The sequence below is a fragment of the Furipterus horrens genome, unplaced genomic scaffold (genome assembly GCF_987537825.1).
Source record: "Furipterus horrens unplaced genomic scaffold, mFurHor1.1.pri manual_scaffold_3, whole genome shotgun sequence".
Taxonomy (NCBI): domain Eukaryota; kingdom Metazoa; phylum Chordata; class Mammalia; order Chiroptera; family Furipteridae; genus Furipterus; species Furipterus horrens.
Genome location: NW_028327173.1, coordinates 38394079 through 38415054, shown reverse-complemented (window position 1 = coordinate 38415054; position 20976 = coordinate 38394079). Strand labels below are relative to the sequence as shown.

The 20976-nt window shown below is 36.2% G+C and overlaps 1 protein-coding gene across 1 annotated transcript in view; it reads left to right on the top strand.

Moving 5' to 3' along the window:
* USP24 (ubiquitin specific peptidase 24) overlaps positions 1-20976 on the top strand; it is a 128041-nt gene that overhangs the window by 69920 nt on the left and 37145 nt on the right. The window contains exons 31-41 of the mRNA XM_090269535.1: positions 359-514; positions 3748-3845; positions 6644-6739; positions 6861-7089; positions 7793-7952; positions 8781-8936; positions 11142-11212; positions 12163-12323; positions 18287-18348; positions 19428-19619; positions 20586-20703. Of these exons, the coding sequence (XP_090125661.1) occupies positions 359-514; positions 3748-3845; positions 6644-6739; positions 6861-7089; positions 7793-7952; positions 8781-8936; positions 11142-11212; positions 12163-12323; positions 18287-18348; positions 19428-19619; positions 20586-20703 (1499 nt within the window). The remainder of the gene's footprint in view (positions 1-358; positions 515-3747; positions 3846-6643; positions 6740-6860; positions 7090-7792; positions 7953-8780; positions 8937-11141; positions 11213-12162; positions 12324-18286; positions 18349-19427; positions 19620-20585; positions 20704-20976) is intronic.

Sequence of the window (20976 nt, the reverse complement as noted above, 5' to 3'; positions counted from 1 at the left end):
AAATATTTCACTAAGTACTCGTTCAAAAATTCTCAAAACTACCACTTTTGCAGTCTTATAGTTTCATCATCGATATTTAGAGGTACAGGTTTTAAAACACAAAAACAAATTAAGACTGTACTGATGTTGCTTAAAATAGGATTATAATGCTGTTGAGCACTTACAGTTTGTGTAATAGAGTTTGATGTCATTAATAATTACAGGTTGATGTGGTTTTATGAGATTAATTTTTAGAAAAGGTCATTGGTTTGGATTTATTAAAAAGGAAAAATATATTAGAATACAGATTTCTGTTCTTTTTTTTAATTTGTGATTTTAAGACATACATTCTTTTTTATTATTATTTTTTTAAACTCAGAAAACATTGCTGTCTGAAACAAGTTCTCAGTCTTCAAAATCTCCATCCCTCTCTTCAAAGCAACAGCATCAGCCAAGTGCCAGTTCAATATTAGAGAGTCTGTTTCGATCTTTTGCTCCAGGAATGTCCACCTTCAGAGTGCTTTACAACTTAGAAGTAAGAAACTTAATTTCTTTTCATTTTGTTTTGGCTTGCAGAATCATGTTTTCCAATGACAGAAATAAGTAAACAGGCTTGATCTGTAAAAAATTCACTTAAAAAAAAAGTACAAAATAGAATATAAATTGAAATATTTTGATTTTTGCCTTTTATTTTTTTTATTTTTTTTATTTTTGGTTTTTCAATTACAGTTGTCCCCTTTTCCCCCAATTTCTCTCCCCCACCCAACCCACCCCCTCTCCCGCAATCATATCCCTCCCCGTTGTCCATGTCCATGAGTCATTTATACAGGTTATTTGACTAAACCCTTCCCTTACTTATCCTCCTTCTCTAAATGCCCAGTTTTTTCAATTTATAGCTGTGTATGTTGTTATACTTACAAAATAGCATCTAAATAATTAGGAAGCCTTATCTTTAAAATATGTCCTCTACAAGTTTTACAAGTAGGTATAATATCAATTATTTTTTAATAAAGTCTATTTTTTAAAGATTTATTTGTTTATTTATTTTTAGAGAGAGAGAGACATGGAGGGAGAAAGAGAGAAATATCAATGTGTGGTTGCTTCTCACATGCCCCCAACTGGGGACCTGGCCTGCATCCCAGGCGTGTGCCCTGAGTGGGAATCAGACTGGTGATCTTTTTGTTCACAGGCCAGCACTCAATCTACTGAGCCACATAAGCCAGAGCTGTATAATATCAATTATTAATCCTAAGCCTTCTTGTTATTAAATGCATTTAATTTTTTTAATATTATAATTTGTTGATATTAATGAAGCTTTATGAGCAATTTGTCAAGAGACATGTTGACATTATTATTATTTTAGGGTTAAAAAAAGCCATTGGAAGAATTGGAACAAAAGAATATTTTTATTTTCTGCCGCCCTCCCCCAAAAAGTAGCTTTAAATTAATAGTAGATTTCATTCATTAAACATTTATTACAAGTCATTGTGGTAGTTAAGAGGTCAGAGTTGAAAGACAAGATATTTGCTCCAAGGTCTTATATTCATAAGACATAGGGGAGGCTGGGTATAAGGAGTCTTGAAAGCAAAGCATTAACAAAGCAGTATGGGAAAGTAACCAGGTAAAAACAGTCCTGCTCTTGGAGGGTCAGGAGTCAGACCCTTGTGCCATGTTAAGTCTGGAGAAAATAAAGCCCTAGATGATTTTGCTTTGACCCAGGAAATTATATTTAAGAATTCATATCGATACCTAAACAGCCTTAGTTATCAAATTATTGTTTTCTTGAGTATATTTTAAGTCATAATAAAAGTTATAATTGCTAAAGGGTACCTGCTTGGGCATTTTTTCCAAGTTTTATTTCATCTGATAATCTAATTGGAGTATATTCATTCATTTTTATGGTCTACTTGTTGCTTATATGTTCAAGCTGTGGTAACATTTCATATTTGCCTTAAACTAGTTATTCTTATCAAAAGCTGTATTGGATTCAAAAGTAGAAAATATTTAGCAAATATTTTTAAAGTAAAGCCTATACTTATTTAATGTGGACATTCAAAATAGGTATAATATTCCAAAATGAAAATTGCTTAGAACTTTTGGGCCAATTTAAGCTTATAAATATTGAACTTTACATTGCTCCCAGATTTGTCGTTTTCTTTTGAATGATTGTCTCAAAAAAGTTGAAGTATAAATCTTAATACCCATGTTTGAGAGCACCTAGAAAAACGGAATGGTCCACCAGAGGGTCTCACTGGTAATCAGCTAGTTAGGTGGCATTATCTTAGAACCAAAAGACTTAGCAGTAAAATAACTCCGGTACAGTTTTAGGACTTCTAACTGGAAGTTCCTTTGGTAGGTTTTCTTTTGCTTTAGACAACAGAAAACATTTGGAAAATGTAGCACTCCCAGAGCTCTTGTTTTTACTGTGACCTGAAAGGTTAAATTTCTTTATGTTTCGATCTTTAGCTCACGTTTGCCTACTAGGAAACCTCAGAGTGGATATGTCAAATACCCATTCCTTGGAAGCAACATTTCATTTTCCCTGAATCGTTGTCCATTGAGCATGGGGAGTGGGTGCGTGTGGGTATCAACACACAGGAAGGGCTAGAATTACGGAGGGTTTCCTCGTTCCCCTGCCCGTAATCCAGGGCTGATTCCTAAGGAGCAGTTTAGGAAGAAGCGTCTTTTTTTTTTTTTAATTTTACATTAAAAATCTACACTCATAAGACCGCTGTATGTTCACAGGAGCAGATTTTTTTAGAACAGAAAAGGATCTTGAATTATATGTAGTTTAAAACCTTGGGGAAATTGTGACAATGAAGTCTTTCTTCTTCTTTTTTTTTTAATCATAATAACTAAATAAGCAATTGTTTACTGAGTAATTGAAAAAGTGCCAGTGCTTATACTAAGCACCTTAAGCTGTGTTACTTTATTAAATCCAAATGATCCTCTGGTAAAAGTAATTATTATCCTAATTTAGCTGATAAGAAAACTAAGACAAAGGGGAGGCTTACATGCCTGAGATCTGTCAGCTGTAAGGGGTAAAACCAGAATGTGAGCTAGATTTGTAGTCTCATACTATAGTTTAATTATTTATGTGAAATAATTCTCTGCCATACCAAAATATTCAGCTAAGTTTTCCTATAGGTAAGTATGGCACTGTTGTAAAGGGGGCATTGATACTAAAGCGAGGCACATTTGGATTTAAATTCTCATCATATGACCTTTGATGGGAGGTCACTAAACCTCACAGATAGTGGTCTTTACCTATAAAGTAAAATATGTATGCCATGCATAGTGAGATGAAGAGAGAATACATGTTATGCACCTCCTCTCAGGCCTGGTACATTGTAGATGCTCAATGAGTAGAAAAAAGTAAAGAATCATTAGTAGGGAACTCATTTAGCATTTTTAGTAAATGGGCTGTTTTATAAAACCTAATTTATATGGTTTTTCAAGAGCATATCTAGCACATCATATATAATGTATCTATTCTTACCTAAGCCTGAGAGACTGAGACAGTCACGTTTGCTGGTTTAATAAAAAGAACACATCGACTTTCTTCAGAATATATTTTTCTAGCTAGGTAAATAGAACTTGGAAAATGTGATTATTTAATTGTGAAACATGAGCTTCCTTATACTTCTGGGAGGAAAAATGGCATGCAGCATTTAAAGAGATTGTGACTTGAGTTGTGTGATTATTTAGTAAAGGAATAATTTCTGCTGGAAGTGTTGGGATGATTAATTGTGCTTATCTATTTCTAAGGTTCTAAGCTCCAAACTCATGCCAACAGCCGACGATGACATGGCAAGAAACTGTGCAAAATCCTTCTGTGAGAACTTCCTCAAAGCAGGAGGTTTGAGGTTAGCATTTCAATACAGTGTTATGTGAAATGCAAGAAATGATTATATTATTTTGATTAACGTCTTTTGCCAAGCTTCACTTATTCCTACAAGGTGCTATGTGAAGCATTATGAGAGTTATAATAAGAAGGAATGATGTTTCAGCCTTTGGAATACTTTAGTTCATGTATGACTTCTGATTATTTGGAAAACTTAGAGAAGCACATCTCTTTCCCCTCTGGTAGTGGGGAAATTCTCAGGAAGAGTAGAGGATAGGAAGCTATATCCATTTCTGTTGATCCCCACATCAGTGTGTGATAAGGTGAATTTGATTCTCAGTAGTCCATGTTGTATAAGGCATTAGTTCTGAGGATACAAAGATAAATTAGGTATTATCCCTGCCCTTAAGAGGCTCATGATTTAATAGTTATTGTAACTATTCATACAGAGGCTTATACAAAAGTGCTGTGGCAGTTAGGGCAATAAGTAGTGGTTAAATTGATTAAATTTGATTAGAGGGTGTCATAAGATTAGGAAATGCTTCACAGAAGTTGACATTTGAGCTGGGGATTGCGAAACGAGGAGTCATTCCCTAGGTAAATAAGCAGGGCAAGGGCACTCTTAAGCCAGAGGCGGGGTTGGGGACAAGTGAAGCACAAAAGTAATGGCCTCTCTTGGAAACTGCAGTTGCCTGGTGAGGCTGGAGCCAAGGATAAGGGAGAAAAGAAGGGTCACATTGAGGAATTTCAACATTATCTTGTAAACCATGGAAAAAGAGGAAGTTTCTAAGCTGGGAATTAGGTAGAACAATTACTCTGCCTGCAGTGGAGAAGAATAGAAGTGGGAGAGACTGAAGGCAGGGAGAACTATTAAGAGCTGTGGCAGTGGTCCAGAGAACAGACGACAAGTTCTAAATTTAGGGCAGTGGTAGAATGACATTTATGAGGTAAAAATAGGCACGTCTTGATACTTAGATACATGACTATGGTAGGAACATGATTGCTAGCTTGGGAGAATCAATAAATGGTGACTCTCTAGTCCGTATGGAAAATAAACATGGAAGGAGATGGAGGAAACAGAGGAAGTCAGAAGAAATGAATTCAGTTGAGTATGAGGCCCTTTGTGGGTCACGTGAAGTGGATGGTTTGGATGCGGTGCTCTCCGGAGAAGTGGAGGATGGCGTTAGAGATTTGGGGGAGGCATCGTTGTGGAAGCACAGCTGTTAGGGCATAAGCAGGTGGCAGAGTTGAGTGGCAGGTATGAGAATGGGATGTACATTCTGTCAGTGGACGTCTCTGCCTTACAGTGAGTGACAAGAAGGGAGTGACAGTAACTTAGTAAGAGTAACGAAGGGGGAAGTTTACTACTTCAGTTTTGTTTTTAACTTGTAGAAGACTTGATTCTCTTTATAGGCAGACTAGAAGGGGCCAATGAAGAAGAAACGAGTAAAAATGAGAAAGGGGTGATCGATTAAGGGGCTGAGTTCTACTGCAGTTGAAAGGAGATTTGCTCTAGGAAGAATTAGGCATGCTATTTCCTCCAGGAGTGAAAACTAACTTGAAGTTTGAGCAGCAGATAATTGAAGAAATTAACTGTTCGGAGGCCTTGAAGGAAGACAAGTTGGGTGAGACCATGAGGAGATAAAGGGGAGGAGAAAGAGAGAGAGAGAACTGAAGAAATTCCCAAGCAAGCAGAATGCCTAATGCACATATACTGTAGTTTTATTCTTTTTTCAACATTGTAGAGATGTTCTTGTAACAACTCATTTTAGTTTACTCAGCCCATTACAGCCTTCTGCTAATAAAGGCATTTTACTTCTGACTTCTTGTATGTCAGTTAATTTACGTGCCAGTCATTGTTCTAAGCAGAGGGAACAGAGCATTGAATAGATTAGACAAAAACCCTATCCTAGTGAAGTTTACTATCTAGAGAGAGAGATAAGCAATACAGGCAGAAGTAAAAGTGTATGTCAGGTGGTAATGAGAGCTGTAGAGAAAAATAAGACAAGGAAGAAGGGGGTGGAGAGGATTTTGATTTTCAATGGAGCGGTCAGGGAAAGCTTCACTGACAGGGTGATATTTTACAGAGATGTGAAGGAGGTGTGGGAGCGAGACCTTGAGATAACTGGAGAAAGCCGTCCACAGGAGCAGCCACTGCCCCTTAGTGGGGCCGGCCTGATGTCTGCAGAGACCAGCAGGAGGCCACTGTGGTTGGGGCAGAGTGAGGCAGGCAGCAGTTACAGACATACCAAAGGTCAGGTTATGTGGGATCTTATAGGCTACTATGCAGATTGCCTTTTTTTTCTCTGTAGGCAATAGGAAGCCATTGGAGGAGTGCCATATCTGACTTAGATTTTAAAGGGATCATTCTGGTTGGTCTCTTGAGACTAGATTTTGGAGGTGGAGCATCTAGAATGGTAGCAAGAAGAACAGTTGCGAAGCTTCTGCAGTAATATAGGTTGTAGTGACTGCGAAAAACAAATTTTTTTGAATGCCCCAATTCTGGGTATATGTTTGAATTGATAGTTCTACCGGTGCTTCAGCAAACTGAAACCAGTTAGTAGAAAAGGAACTATGCAAACACTATGCTGGGTATCTTTTTTTGGCTTAATAAGGAGTCTGATTCTAAATGGACCAGCAGGATTATAGGTATCATAAGCAATCATTACGATAGAGATATGTATGGTTCATTCTCTATGTAAGGATCTTGTAGAAATTTTGAGTTACTGATAACATTTTTTAGCAATTAAATTACTAACAGAAAATTTCTTATGAAAGAAACACGTCTTTAATATCCTGCCTTTTTTCTCTTTTTTGAAGTTTGGTTGTAAATGTCATGCAGAGGGACTCCATCCCATCTGAAGTCGACTATGAAACAAGGCAGGGAGTTTATTCCATCTGTCTGCAGCTTGCCAGGTATGTTAATACATTGTGTTAGTCTCACGAGGCAATACTTGACTACTTTTCTTACCAATCCCATCACTTTAAATAGTGTGAACTGAGTTTGAGTAAGTGTACCTTTTTATTTCCTTTTAAGATTTTTACTTGTCGGACAAACAATGCCCACATTATTAGATGAAGACCTCACCAAAGATGGTATAGAAGCACTTTCTTCTCGCCCATTCCGAAACGTCAGCCGGCAGACCAGCAGGCAGATGTCCTTGTGTGGTACGCCAGAAAAGTCATCCTACCGACAGTTGTCAGTGTCTGACAGGTCTTCTATCAGGGTTGAGGAAATCATCCCTGCTGCACGAGTTGCAATACAAGTAAGTGATTTGTGTATTCAAGAATTATTAAGTACCTCCTATTTAGAAAGGATTGGTTAAGGGGAGGGGCTGTTCACATATAATTGAGTATTAACATGATCATTGCCTTAAAGAAATTTGTGATAAGAAAGAGGCCACTAGTGTAGAAATAATTATAATTCAAGGTGGAAATGTCAGTTGTTAAAGAGAACTACAAAAGCAAAAAGCATTCTAGGGCCCTTCAGACGAAGTGGAATAATAACCTGTGGCTATCATGAATGATTTTATGTAGGAGGGGGCATTTGAGGTAGGCCTTGAAGAATAGATGAGGATTAGATATGTAGAGATAAGTATGGAGAGTTAGAGGAAGGAGAGTTGTTCATGCAAAAGGGAGGGCATGAGCAAAGTTGGGGAAAACTGGAGGCTTATGGGCAGTCACACAGTAGTTCACGCAGGCCAAAGTGCAGTGTGGGGAAGGGGAGAAAAGATAAAACCAAACTGGTAGCAGTTAATTTAAAGCCAGAGCATGGAGATCAGTTTTTGTTTTACAGGTAACAGAGATATCAAGTCTTTGAACAGCATGGAAGCATTAAAAAGGTGGTCCTCTAGGTGATCTTGAGGGGAAAGAGTCTCACAAAACTGAGAACATTAAAAAGGTTATAGAAGCCAATGGAATGTGTCCCAGCACTACCTTTTCTCTTAACACTCTTTCATGCTTCTTTAGACAATGGAAGTAAATGACTTTACTTCTACCGTGGCTTGTTTCATGAGACTGTCATGGGCTGCTGCTGCAGGACGGCTTGACCTTGTTGGGAGTAGCCAGCCAATTAAAGAAAGTAATTCTCTGTTTCCTGCTGGAATTCGAAACAGGCTCAGCAGTTCAGGTACCGATTAAAAAGAAAACCATTACAAAATGGGACAAGAAATAGCTGTAAGAATCATATCTGTATAGGTTGTGCAGTCACAAAAAGGAGAAATCCTTTTCTCCTGCTTTTCAGCATTAGTAAAAATTCATCAAGCTATACACTTAAAATTTGTGCACACTACTGTATGTATGTATATATATCATACTTCATTTAAGAAAAAATATATAAACACAGAATACATGGGAAAACCAAATCAAAGAGAGTTTTTTATGTTGCTGAATATAAAATGTCATGAGGCCAGTAATTGTGGCTGTAATAAAAATTTGTCTGGAATTCCTACCTGGAAAGTAATTTTTTTGGTTGAGCCATTTATTTTCTATTAGACCTTTATAAATAGCTTTACTTTTCTGCTTCATTTGGTTCCCCTACTCAATCTATGTGTGTGTATACCTCAGTAATAAAAAAGTTTTTAATATGTGTGACATACATAACTGTTAAATGTACAGAATTTTTAGGATTTTTACATATTGTAACCCATCTGCATCAAGATAAGGAGTATTTCTAACATCCCAGGAAGAGTCCCTCATATCTCCAAAACTGCAGTATTCTTACTTCTATCACCTGAAATTAGTTTTGCCTCATAAACACATTTTTAGTGCTTCGAAATGTGTTTTAGGTGCAAAGCAGTCACATAAAGTGATTTAAGTCTTTTCTTGTGTCTTAAACCAAAGTGTCTTCTTGAACTATATGATTTCACTTGAGGATCCTGGGGAACACAGTAAAAGGATATTAGAGTATCCTGCTGGTCCTGTAGGATCTGCAGTAGCCTCCTCTTGCTTGTTCCAGGAAGCAATTGCAGCTCCGGGAGTGAAGGGGAGCCCGTCGCCCTGCATGCGGGCATCTGTGTGCGGCAGCTGTCTGTGTCCACCAAAGATGCCCTGATCGCCGGGGAGGCTCTGTCTCTTCTCGTGACCTGCCTGCAGCTTCGAAGCCAGCAGCTGGGTATGCAGAGGGCTGCTTGGGATTCATCTCCTTTAGGAGAAAACTGGGCTTCTGCAGGAGTTATTTACATTCCTTTGTAGATAAAGTCATATTAATAGAAAAGAAAAGGGGGGAAAGTTGGCATGTGGAATAAGTAAGAATAGTGCTAGAATAGGTAAATTTTGAGTATTTATTGAGCACCTACTATATACAAGCATCCACAGTGGGTGTTACAAAAGGTAGTATGTTTGCTCTCCCGGAGCTTACTGTCTATCTAGTTGAAGAATTTAAAAAAACCAAATTTTTAGTTCATAAACTATAGAATTAGAATTATATATCAATTCCTAAACTGATAATGACTCCACTTAAAAATTATGAAACTTAAGATTTGCCCTTTTAACTTTATTGTTGGCTTTAGCAAGTGGAGCTTTTATTAATCACACTTTTCAGGTTAGAACACCACAGGGCTCAGTCCCTCATCACTGTCTTGTCACTGCCTACATTCCTCCTCTCCGTGATCTCATCCACCTTCACGGCTATAAATTCCTTCTATATGCTAATACCTAAATGTGGATCTACAGCCTGGACCAAACCCCTGACATTTCCACTTACAGATCAGATAGACTTTTCAAACTTACCATGTCTAGAACTGAACTATTGATCTGGCCCATGTCAGCCAAGAGTTTTCCCAATGTAATTATTAGCAGTTTTTCTGTGGCCAAAAACCTCGGAGTCATCCTCGATTTTTTTTTTTCCACACCCTATATCTAACCTATCGGCACATCCTCTAAATTATACCTAGATTCTACCCCTTCACTAGTATTACCTTCGGATTTGCCATCATCTCTTACTGGGATCATAGCCATAGTGCCCTGCTTCTACCCTTGCAGTTTATTGTCCACACAGTCACCAGAGTGGACCTTCTTAAATGTAAGTTAGATCCCGTCACTCTGTTTAAAACCTTGCAGTGGCTCTTCAGTTCACACCAAGTAAATCAAAGTCTTTACTGAGGCCGTCAAGGCCCGGCACAGTCTACACCCTTGATACCTGTGTGCCTTCACCTTTTCCTACTCGCCCCTCACCACATGCTTCAGTCTCTGCTGTTCCCGGTACACCAGGCACTTTGCTGCCTCAGAGCCTTCGCACTGGCTGCTCCGCCTTCCTGGTGCATCCTTCCCCCATCTGTCTACGTGGCGCTCTCTTCCTCATTTCCTACAAGTCTTTGCTTAATGTCACTTTTTTAATGAGACTTCTCTGACCACCTTTTTAAAAAAAAATCACAGTGCTCACCTGCCCCAGCACTACCTAAACCCCTCACCTTATTTTTTGCTTTATTAGTTATCACTTTATAGCATATAATTTATTTACTCGTCATGTTCATTCTCATCATCCCTTCCACAGTTAGACTGTAAGCTCCATAAGGACAGAGACTTTTGTCCGTTTTCTTCCCTACTGAATCTCCAGCACCCAATACTGCCCAGTGTGTAGCAGGCCCTCAATAAATACTTATTCAGGAATGAAGTCTTAACAGCTCCACTTTTAAAAATTGTGCCGACACACAAGAGCTGTGTTCTTCACTGTTATTAATGATTCAGGCTGCTTGTTATGTAGGATTGGTGATCATTATGTATTTACCCTAACATCCAAGTTCGTTATACAAGATAACCAAGATATACGTATAGAAAAGGTTATATATTTATGGCACATCACAGTAGTATCTAAGATTATTTACTTTGAGCAAGAGTGCTTTCGAAGGTTTATATATGAGCAGTGTGAGTCATGACATGCTTTTGATCATATGCCATACTTAGTTCATTTTTCCTACAATTAGAGGTATTTTAAAATAAAAATGAAAAGAGTTACAACTTCCCTTAAGCTTTTTTTTTTATCACCTTTAAATCTGTGATAGGGTATATTTTATAGTTCACAAATATTGATAGTCTGTCAACACAAGGCTTGTTTATTCTGTAACTCGTATGTATGAGGCATCATGCTAAAAATGTGGAGGTACAAAGATGACCGAGAAGTGGTCCTGCTCTTGAGCATTTTAGAACCTCACAGGCATGGAGGCGGTTATCAAAGTTTCTGAATTTGCTTCCATGTAGAAGAGATGAATTTCTGCTATAGTTAAGCTTAAGAAATTTTTCAAAATTTTAAAAATTTTGAAAATGCACTTCCTAACTTAATTTTCTCCCTACCCACAATTCTCCTTATTCCTATCATTAGCATCTTTCTATACCTTGCCCTGTGTTGCTGATTTTATCATTGATATTCTGCTTGGATCACCAAGTGCTGAGGTAAGGATTGATTACATTACTTTTTTTTAAGATTTTATTTATTTATTTTTAGAGAGACAGGAAGGGAGGGAGAAAGAGAGGGAGAGGAACCTTGATATGTGAGAGAAACATCAATCAGTTGCCTCTCATGTGCCTCTGGCCAGGGAACAGGCCACAACCCAGGCATGTGCCCCGACCAGGAATCGAACCGATAACCTCTATGTTTGCAGGCCGGTGCTCAGTACACTGAGCCACACCAGCCAGGGCAGTTACATTACTTAAGAAAAGAAAAGAAAAGAAAAGAAAAGAAAAGAAAAGAAAAGAAAAGAAAAGAAAAAAAAGAAAAACCTTTGGCCCTATTCTGTCTCTGGCTCTCTGAATTCTTGTGACATTATAGGGAGTACAGAGGAATGGCATTTAGTCCACTCAGGGATTCATACAAAGGGGCCGCAGACAACTTTGTAGCAAAGTGACCATTTGGACTACCTGCCCTCCTTTCTAGTCCCATCTTCCTCAAAAAGTTAAGAGACTGGTGCTACAATTAATTTGTGTTTATTACAAACAAAATGTTACAGCCAGTGTTCAACACCCATAGCTGTCAAAGGCAGCTGACATTCAGCATTAACATGTTGGTCAAAATCAAGAAAGGTCAATATTAAGCCATGAACTTTTATTTGATTTTATAGTTTCGATTTTCTTACACAACCTTGAAAGTTAACTTTTCTTACTTTCGTTTACATTAAATTATAAATCTGTTGATTAGAGTAGAATAATAGAGTAATTTGGGAAATCACTCCCTAGAACACACTTGTTTTAATCCTAGTTTATTCAATGTAACCTTTATCATTAATGGTTGAAACACTCAAACTTTTGTAGTATTCTTCAAAATGTAGATTTTGAAGGAAAATTATTTTTTAAGCAATCACTAAATGTTGATTGGTGGACGTTTTTTGCCACTAATATCATTTCAGATTCGTCGTGTTGCCTGTGATCAGCTATATACTCTTAGTCAGACAGATACTTCAGCTTATCCAGATGTACAGAAGCCAAATCAGTTTCTTCTGGGCGTGATTCTCACAGCTCAGCTGCCTCTCTGGTCTCCAACTAGTATTATGAGAGGAGTCAATCAGAGGTACGTAATAAAGATGAGAAAGCTCACATTATACAGAAAGAATAATGATTTGTATACTCTTCCCCTAAAGTCCATTATGCATTATTGAGATGATAGAAGAGTCTCTCCTTTGCTCTTCTAACATTTGTACCTGAAAGAGGGCATTTCAGTGTTTTCCCCATTCAGGACAGCAGTTAGAATAATCCTGGGCTTTCTTCCCCTGTACCACCCCTCAACTCCCACCTCCACCTCACCTAGTTAGAGAGAGCCTGAAATAATTAAGCCAGATCACTTGTGTAAAGGTCACCCTGCTCATGTCCTTTTGTATGTCACTTTCTCATAACTCCACATCTGGGTGTTCCCAGGGTACCCTTCTAGCTTGCTTTCTGGGTTTTATACATGCCTGCACATGTAAGAAGGCTTGTGATCCAGGCTCATAGAATCTCATAGGATGACTTGAGTAAGTCCATTCTGCCTACCCCATCTCATCTCTCTGTGCTAGCCTGCATACAGAGGTACCCCAGCCTAGGCCCAGGATGGGACATCCCAAGCTAACCTCAAGTTGAAGCTACTTTCTCCAACTTGCTGCTGCCATAGCCTTTGCTGTGGGGCTTATAGGTGCCACAGAGATTTGGGAAATCTGTACCTACTTTCCTTGTGTATTTGCTTTATAAATTGTAGCCCTTAAAGGGAAGAAATATTAGAGCTAGTCTCAACTCCTAATATATAAACAACCAAACTTGGTTGTTATTTATTTTAAAGTGGTAAAATATACATAACAAAACTTAACATTTTAACCATTTTTAAATGCACGGTTCAATGGCATTAAGTATATTTACATTTTTGTGCAACCATCTTCACCATCCATCTGAAGAATTTTTCACCTTAAATTGAAACTGTATACCCTTTAATAAATCATTAAATAAAAGACTGATTAAAATTTCCTATATGGAAAAAATATCAAAGTCAAAAATCAGTTAACAACTGGCTAAATAGATTTACAGCATATATGACAGGCAATAAACTAATTTTGATAATTATAAAAAAGGTACTGTAAATCATTAAACAATGAGTGAATATTTTTAAAAGATTTGTTAGAATTTTTCTTTTTACTGTGGCAAAATATACATAACATAAAATGTACTATTTTAACCATTTTTGGGTATTATAATTCAGTGACATTAAGTAATTATACATTATTGTGCAGCCATCACCACTATCCATTTTTAAAACTTTTTCATAATTCTAAACTGAAACTCTGTACCTATTAAAAAATAACTCCCCATTCATTCCCGACTCCCCAGAGTCCCTGACAACCACCATTCTACTTTTTGTCTCTATGAATTTGATTATTCTAGATAGCTAGTATGAGTGGAATCATGTCCTTTTATGTCTGGTTTATTTCACTTAGCCTAATGTTTTTAAGGTTCATCCACATTGTAGCATGAGTGTGAACTTCATTTCTATTTAAGACTGAATAATACTTTCTTAAATGTACATATTACATTTTGTTTACCCATTCATCTGTAGATAGACATTTGGGTGATTTTCACCTTTTAGCTGTTATGAATACTGCTAAGAACATGGGTAAACAAATGTCAACTTGAGTTCCTGCTTTCAGTTCTTTTGGGTATATACTCTGAAGTGGAATTTGCTAGAGCATGTGGAAATTCTGTGTTTGCTTTCTTGAAAATTCCTGTGGCTGTACCATTTTATATTCCCACCAGAAATGCATTAAACATTTGTTTTTTATAGTAACCGTCCTAATAGGTGTGAAGTGACATCTCATTATGGTTTCGATTTGCATTTCCCTAAAGATTAGTGATGTTGAGTATCTCATCATGTGCTTATTGGCCATTTGTATATCTTCTTTGAAGGAATATCTATTCAAGTCCTTTTCCCATTTTTTTAAGTTTGATTTTTTTGTTGTTGGGTTGTAGGAGTTCTTGATATATTCTGAATATTAATTCCTTATCACATACATGACTTGGAGATATTTCCTTCCCATTCTGTGGGGTTTCTCTCACTTTTGTCATAATGTCCTGTGATACACAAAAGTTTTTATTTTTAATTAAGTCCAGTTTATCTGTTTTCCTTTTGTTGCCTGTGCTTTTGGTATTATATTCAAGAAATCATTGCCAAATTTAGTGTCACGTAGTGCTTCCACTGGATTTTCTTCTAAGAGCTTTACGTTTTAGTTCTTATATTTAGGTCTTTGATTCATTTTGAGTTAAGTTTTGTATATGATGTAAAATAAGGGTTTAACTTCATTCTTTTTCATGCAAATAACCAGTTGACCCAGCACCATTTTTTAAAAAAGATTTTATTTATTTTTAGAGAGAGGGGAGGGAGGGAAGGAGAAAGGGAAGGCAAGAAACATCAATGTATGAGAGAAACATCAACTGGTTACCTCTTTTCCTCTCCCTCCTTAAGATTCCATATGAATTTCAGGATGGATTTTTCAATTTCTGCCAAAACAGCATTGGGATTTTAATAGGGATTGCACTGAATCTGTAGATTACTTTGGGTATTATTGGTGTCTTTACAAGATTTAGTCTTCTGGTCCATAAACGTCAGATATCTTTCCATTTATTTATGTCTTTCAACATTGTTTATAGATTTCAGTATACAAGTCTTTTGGTTCCTGGGTTAAATGGATTCCTAAAGATTTTATTCTTTTTGATGCTTTTGTAAATGGAATTGTTTTCTTACTTTCTTTTCCTATTATTCATTGTTGGTGTTTAGACATGAAACTTTTGTGTCTTGATTTTTTTATCCTGCAACCTTGCTGAATTTATTAATTTTAAGAGAGAGAGAGAGTGTGTGTGTGTGTGTGTGTGTGTGTGTGTGTGCCCTTTTTAGGGTTATCCATATATAAATTGTGTCATCTCCCAATACAGATAATTACTTCAGTCTTTCCAATTTGGATGCCTTCTATTTCTTTTTCTTGCCTGATTGCTTTGGCTAGAACTTCCAATACTATGTTAAATAGAAATAGTGAAAGCAGGCATCCTGTTACTGACCGTAGGTAGAAAGCTTTCAGTCTTTTAACTATTGAGTATGATGTTGGCTCAGGGTTTTTTATATATGGCCTTTATTATATAATGAGGTATTTTTCTTATGTTCCCAGTTTGTTGAGTGTTTTTTTTGTTGTTGTTGTCTGTTTGTTTTTTTCATTTAATGAAGGGCATTAAATTTTGTCAGATTTTTTTCTGCCTCGATTGGGGTAACCATGGTTACCTCGATATAATATATGGATCAGTTTTCATATTTTGAACTGTCGTTGCATTCCAGGTATCAATCCCACTGATTCATGGTATATAATCCTTTAAATATACTGCTGAATTATGTTTGCTAGTGCTTTGTTGAGGATTCTTACATTTACATTCATGAAGGATATTCGTCTTTGGTTTTTCTTTTTTTAATTTTTTTATTATTTTATTTTTATTGTATTTTTTTATTATTATTTATCCCCATATACCCTCTTCTACCTCCACCCCCCACCCCCATTGCCCCCACAATCACTGCTCTGTTGTCCATGTTGTTTGCTTGTAGTGTCTTTTGGGCTTTGGTATTGGGTAATGGATGGCTTGATAGAATGAGTTAGTAGTATTCCCTCCTCATCAGTTTTTTTGAAGAGTTTCAGAAGGATTGGTATTGACTCTTTTTAAATGTTGAGTAGAATTCACCAATAAAGCTATCAGGTCCAGAGCTTTTCTTTGTTGGGAGATTTTTTTATTACTGTTACAACCTTCTTAATAGTGATAGATCTATTCAGATTTTCCCTTTCTTCCTGATTCAAACTTAGTAAGGGTTATGTTTCTAGGAAATTTTCCATTTCATCTAGGTTATTTAATTTTTGGTATACAGTCTTATAATCCTTGCTGTAAAATCAGCAGTAATGTCCTTACTTCCTTTTCTAATTTTAGTAATTTGAATCTTCTTTTTTTTCTTAGTTATTTAATTGTTCTTTTTGAAGACCCAACTTTTGGTTTTGTTGATTTTTCTGTATTGTTTTTCTTTTACCTATTTATCTGCAATCTAATTTTTATTATTCCTTCCCTTTTACTAGCATTGGAATTAGTTGTTGGGTTTTTTTGGTTTTTGTTTCATTTTGGGTTTTTTTCTGGATTTGTAGGTTGATTTGAGATCATTCTTCTTATTAATGTAAGCATTTACAGGTCTGAATTTTCCTCTTAGCATTATTTTCAAAACATAACTTTTGGTATGTTGTATTTTCATTTGTCACAAGATACTTTCTAATTTCCCTGTGATTTCTTCTCTGATCCATCAATGACTTTTGTGATACCTATATTTTCTAGTTATAAGATGCATAATCATCAGAATTTCCTTGAATTGAGTTCTATTAATATCAGTTTGCAAGTATTCCTCACAGGATTTAACTGTGTGCATCAACCTTTGTTTTGTTCTCAGGCACTTTCTCACACATTGTGGTTCCTGGCCCAACACCTAAATCACAATTGAATATTATTTTGAAACATTTAACCTTCTATTTTAACATTGTAAATTTATGAATAAGGAAGAAGTCAAGATTTCGGTTTCTGAAATAAGATCACCAAGTTAAAAATTTAGTGAAAACTTACATTTATGTTACAGTTGACCATCAAGACATAACATGAATAAGATGTTAACTGTGTATTTCTGGTAATGCAAAGTAATTTTTTAATGGTGTAAAACCAAATTTCAGAAAATGATTTTTTTCCTAATAAAGAAATCTGGATTAAAAGCTATAGAAACTTTTTTGGCACTTGTATAATTTTTACTTTAGAATTTAAACTTTTCCTAGTTGAAATTTTTCTAAAATCAGATGACCCTTCTATGGTCATGTAAGATAAATGATTCTCTAGTTGGAATTTGTTGTGCTTAAATTTAGTTTAAGAGTGAGATTATTTAATATAACTAAATATTAAGAGTCTGATTTGATATTAAATTTCTGTAAACTTGGTAAAGAAACAGAAAACATTAGATGAATTTTTAACATACACTTTCAAAGAATCTCTTGAATGTAGAACACTTAATTTCATATAAAATTAAAACTTTAATTATGTGTTTTACAATTTTGAAAATGGTGTGTTACAACTTTTTTTAATGCCCAAGTTTGGAACATGTTTTCCCTAATAATAATAGTAATGATGATAGTAGCGGTTACCATGGGCTGACTGTATGCCATAGAGCATGCTAAACTATTTGCATATATTTGCATTTAATCCTCACAATAGCCAAAGGAGCGTGGCAGTTTTTTTATCCCCACTTTTTTAATAATGATAAATCTTGGTTCAGTATCTATTCTCATTATTGGTGAATTTTTGAGCCTTTTATGTATGTGTTTGTGTGCATGGTTATTTCTAACACTGTCATAAGCATTTTAGAAATTAGAAAACTGAGGGAGCTGAAATAAATTGTCCCTAGACACCTAGCTGTAAGTAGTGGAGCCAGGATTGAAACCAAGGTTCCCCTGACTTTAAAACCTGTGTTCTTCACTGATCATCCTAGATAAAAGGGTTTACTTTTCTCTTTTTTCTCTTACTCTGCTTTGTTTTTCTTCTTAGCACATATCACCAGGTGACATATGTAGGTATTTTTTATTTATTGTCTATCTTTTTTTGGTATAGTTCCCCTGAAACAGTTCCAAGCATAGTGCTCAATGAGTATTGGTTGATTTTTGAATGAATAAATGAATGTAATCAGCTCATTATATATTCAGTCAGTGTGTACATCAACATGAAATATGATAGATTTAATATTTCCTCTCTTTACACTACTATTCCTATAGCGTACCTGTATTAGGAAAATCATTAGTATACCTCTTGCTAAAATATTGAAGTTGAATTAATATAACAGTAGTTATTTTATCCTTAGGATAAGTCTCTTATTCAATTGTTCTATGAACTTATAACCAGGAAAAATGCTTTTTATTTTTAAATCAGCCTCTTTTTAATAATTAAAATGTATTTATTTTTTAGACTATTATCTCAGTGTATGGAGTATTTTGATCTGAGGTGCCAATTATTAGATGATCTGACAAGTAAGTAAACGTCTAACTTTGATGTGTGGGGAGGGAATAGAAAAGAAAACCAAATGGACATTTCTAATTCTGACTTAATGTATCTCAGATATAAATGAGATTATAATCATTATTTGGAGTTGAATTTTATTTTCCTGAAAATAGCATGTAAACCCATGTGCTAGTTTTCTGTTATATATCCAACTATTATTGTGTTGAGAAGATTTGTTGATTTTAAAGATTGTCAAAGGCTCATACTTTAATTATACTGATTCAGAACTGCTAGGAATAGTTTTCTCCAGTGTAGTCAACGCTGACAATTTTTTAAAGGTTGATTGTTGAAAGAAAGAGGGACTATCTATTGTTGATAGTAATATGTTGATAGTAATAGAAGTGAGAGACAAAAGTAGAAACAGGATTCATTTCATATCCAGTGCTAGCTCTGGCTGAGCCTGAAATATCCCTTTTTACTTCCGCATCCAGGACCCTGGTAGCTTGTGGCTTATGGTGCAGTGGAAGTAGAGCATGATCACTCTTCCTCTCCACCCCAATCCCAACATCCAATATGGAATCTTGTTTTAAATCCTTATTTGGAGGGGAAGTGAGATACTTAATACAAAAGACCAGAGTAGTTCTCTGGACTTTGACATACTGTTTGGAAACCTGGACTCTGCTGTTATGCTGCTGACCTCTATCCTTTGCAGAGCTCTGCCTTCTCTTGGCTTAGGTGACATTGCCAGAGCATGGCTCTCCTCATACCCTTTCATCCCTTCATTCCCACCAAGCCAGGAGCCTCTTTGGAACAAGTATTGTCTCCTTCATATTAAATCCCCACCATTTAGCACAGTGACCTGCACAGAGGAAGCACTCAACATTTGTTTGGTTTATGACTGCGAGAGTGAGTGAGGGAGGGAATAAATGTGCATGAGCCTTCATAGTTCCTGTGGGCAGCCTGCTAGTTATTAAAGACAGGGTTTTAGGGGTGTTTTTTGAGATCAGTGAAGTGAAAGATTGGGGCTTGACTTTGCTTACTTTAATTCAGGATTTTGACTTCATGAAAGGAAATCCTTCTTTCTTATAAATGGATTTTTTTCCCTAAGCTTCAGAAATGGAGCAGTTAAGAATCAGCCCAGCTACCATGCTCGAAGATGAGATTACTTGGCTGGATAACTTTGAACCTAATCGCACAGCTGAATGTGAGACCAGTGAAGCAGACAACATCTTATTGGCAGGACACTTAAGACTCATTAAGACCCTTCTTTCGCTCTGTGGGGCAGAAAAAGAAATGCTGGGTAATTACTGCTTCATCTTGTCATGGGACAGAATAGCTCATTTTCACTTACTGCCATAGTATTGTGTGTAATTGGGAAAATAAGATAGGTGCCAAGTGTTCCATAGAAAATTGACTCTTCGGGCAACAGGAGGTTGTCTGGATTAGTGCTTAACAAATGTAAACTGTATTTTACCTGTGTCACTAAACTGTATAGAGAATTTCACAGAGTTTAAAAGCGTTGGATCACATAACTTCTTAATACCAAGTAAAAATTATAATTCAAAATAGGTTTTTCTCTTTTTGCTCTTATGTACTTTATAAAATACAATCTGTTATATATCTTACTTCTTTTAAGGGTCATTTTCATCCAGGGAGGCAGCCTCTATTCACAACCCCTGGAGGATGGATGAGTCTTCCTGGGGTACACATTTAATTTGTAAAAGCACACTTAGTATTATAATTATATTCTGAAAACATTAATTATCACTTTTCTCACACAAACTAAAACTATAAAAATCTTCTTCGCTACTGGGGATACATAGAAAAGAGTGATTCTAAACCAGGGTAAGATGGGCAAATCATTTTTACCTAATAGAAGGCAAGATATTAAAAGTTTCAGAACCCTTTATGTGGATTCCTCTATGCCCAAAGTATGAATTATTCACTCAAACCCATCTACCTTGTGGTGTTTTTGGCATTTGATTTTCCAAAGTGAAATTTTGACTCCTTTCACTCTGTTGTAAACTCATAAAGGAAGGTACCCTCATTTGTCTTTCTTTGTATCCTGTCCCCTGACCCTACCAGCCATCCCTACCTCTCTGCCCCAAGAGCTTTGCCAAAAATTAAGCCTTAAATGAAATTGAATGCCCTGCTGTTGGGGGCCTTTGGGTGCCTTTGCCTCTGCTGCTCTGATAGGAAAGTGCAAGACAGGATCTTTTAATTAAACTGTGTTCATCCTCAACATGAATATTATGCTCTGTTCCAGGTTCATCACTCATTAAACCATTGTTAGATGACTTCCTTTTCCGAGCTTCTAGAATTATTTTAAATAGTCATTCTCCAGCTGGCAGTGCCGCCATCAGTCAACAGGACTTTCATCCAAAGTATGGAAAATGCACGTTGTGTTCAGTTTGGGTAAAAATTCTAATTTGAAACATTAGTCCAAAAAGATTTTCTTAACTTGGAGTTTATTTTCTGTCTTGTGAGTGTGCATAGCTTATAAGATATTATCCATTATATTTTAAAGTGCATGTAAAGAGGCTTAGGATAAAGAGCCTGCCTGGCACATAGTAAGTGCTGAGCAAGTATGCGGGTACCATTATCATCATCGAAATGGAAGAATAAGTAATAATGTGGTTAACTTGGTCAGTAGCAAA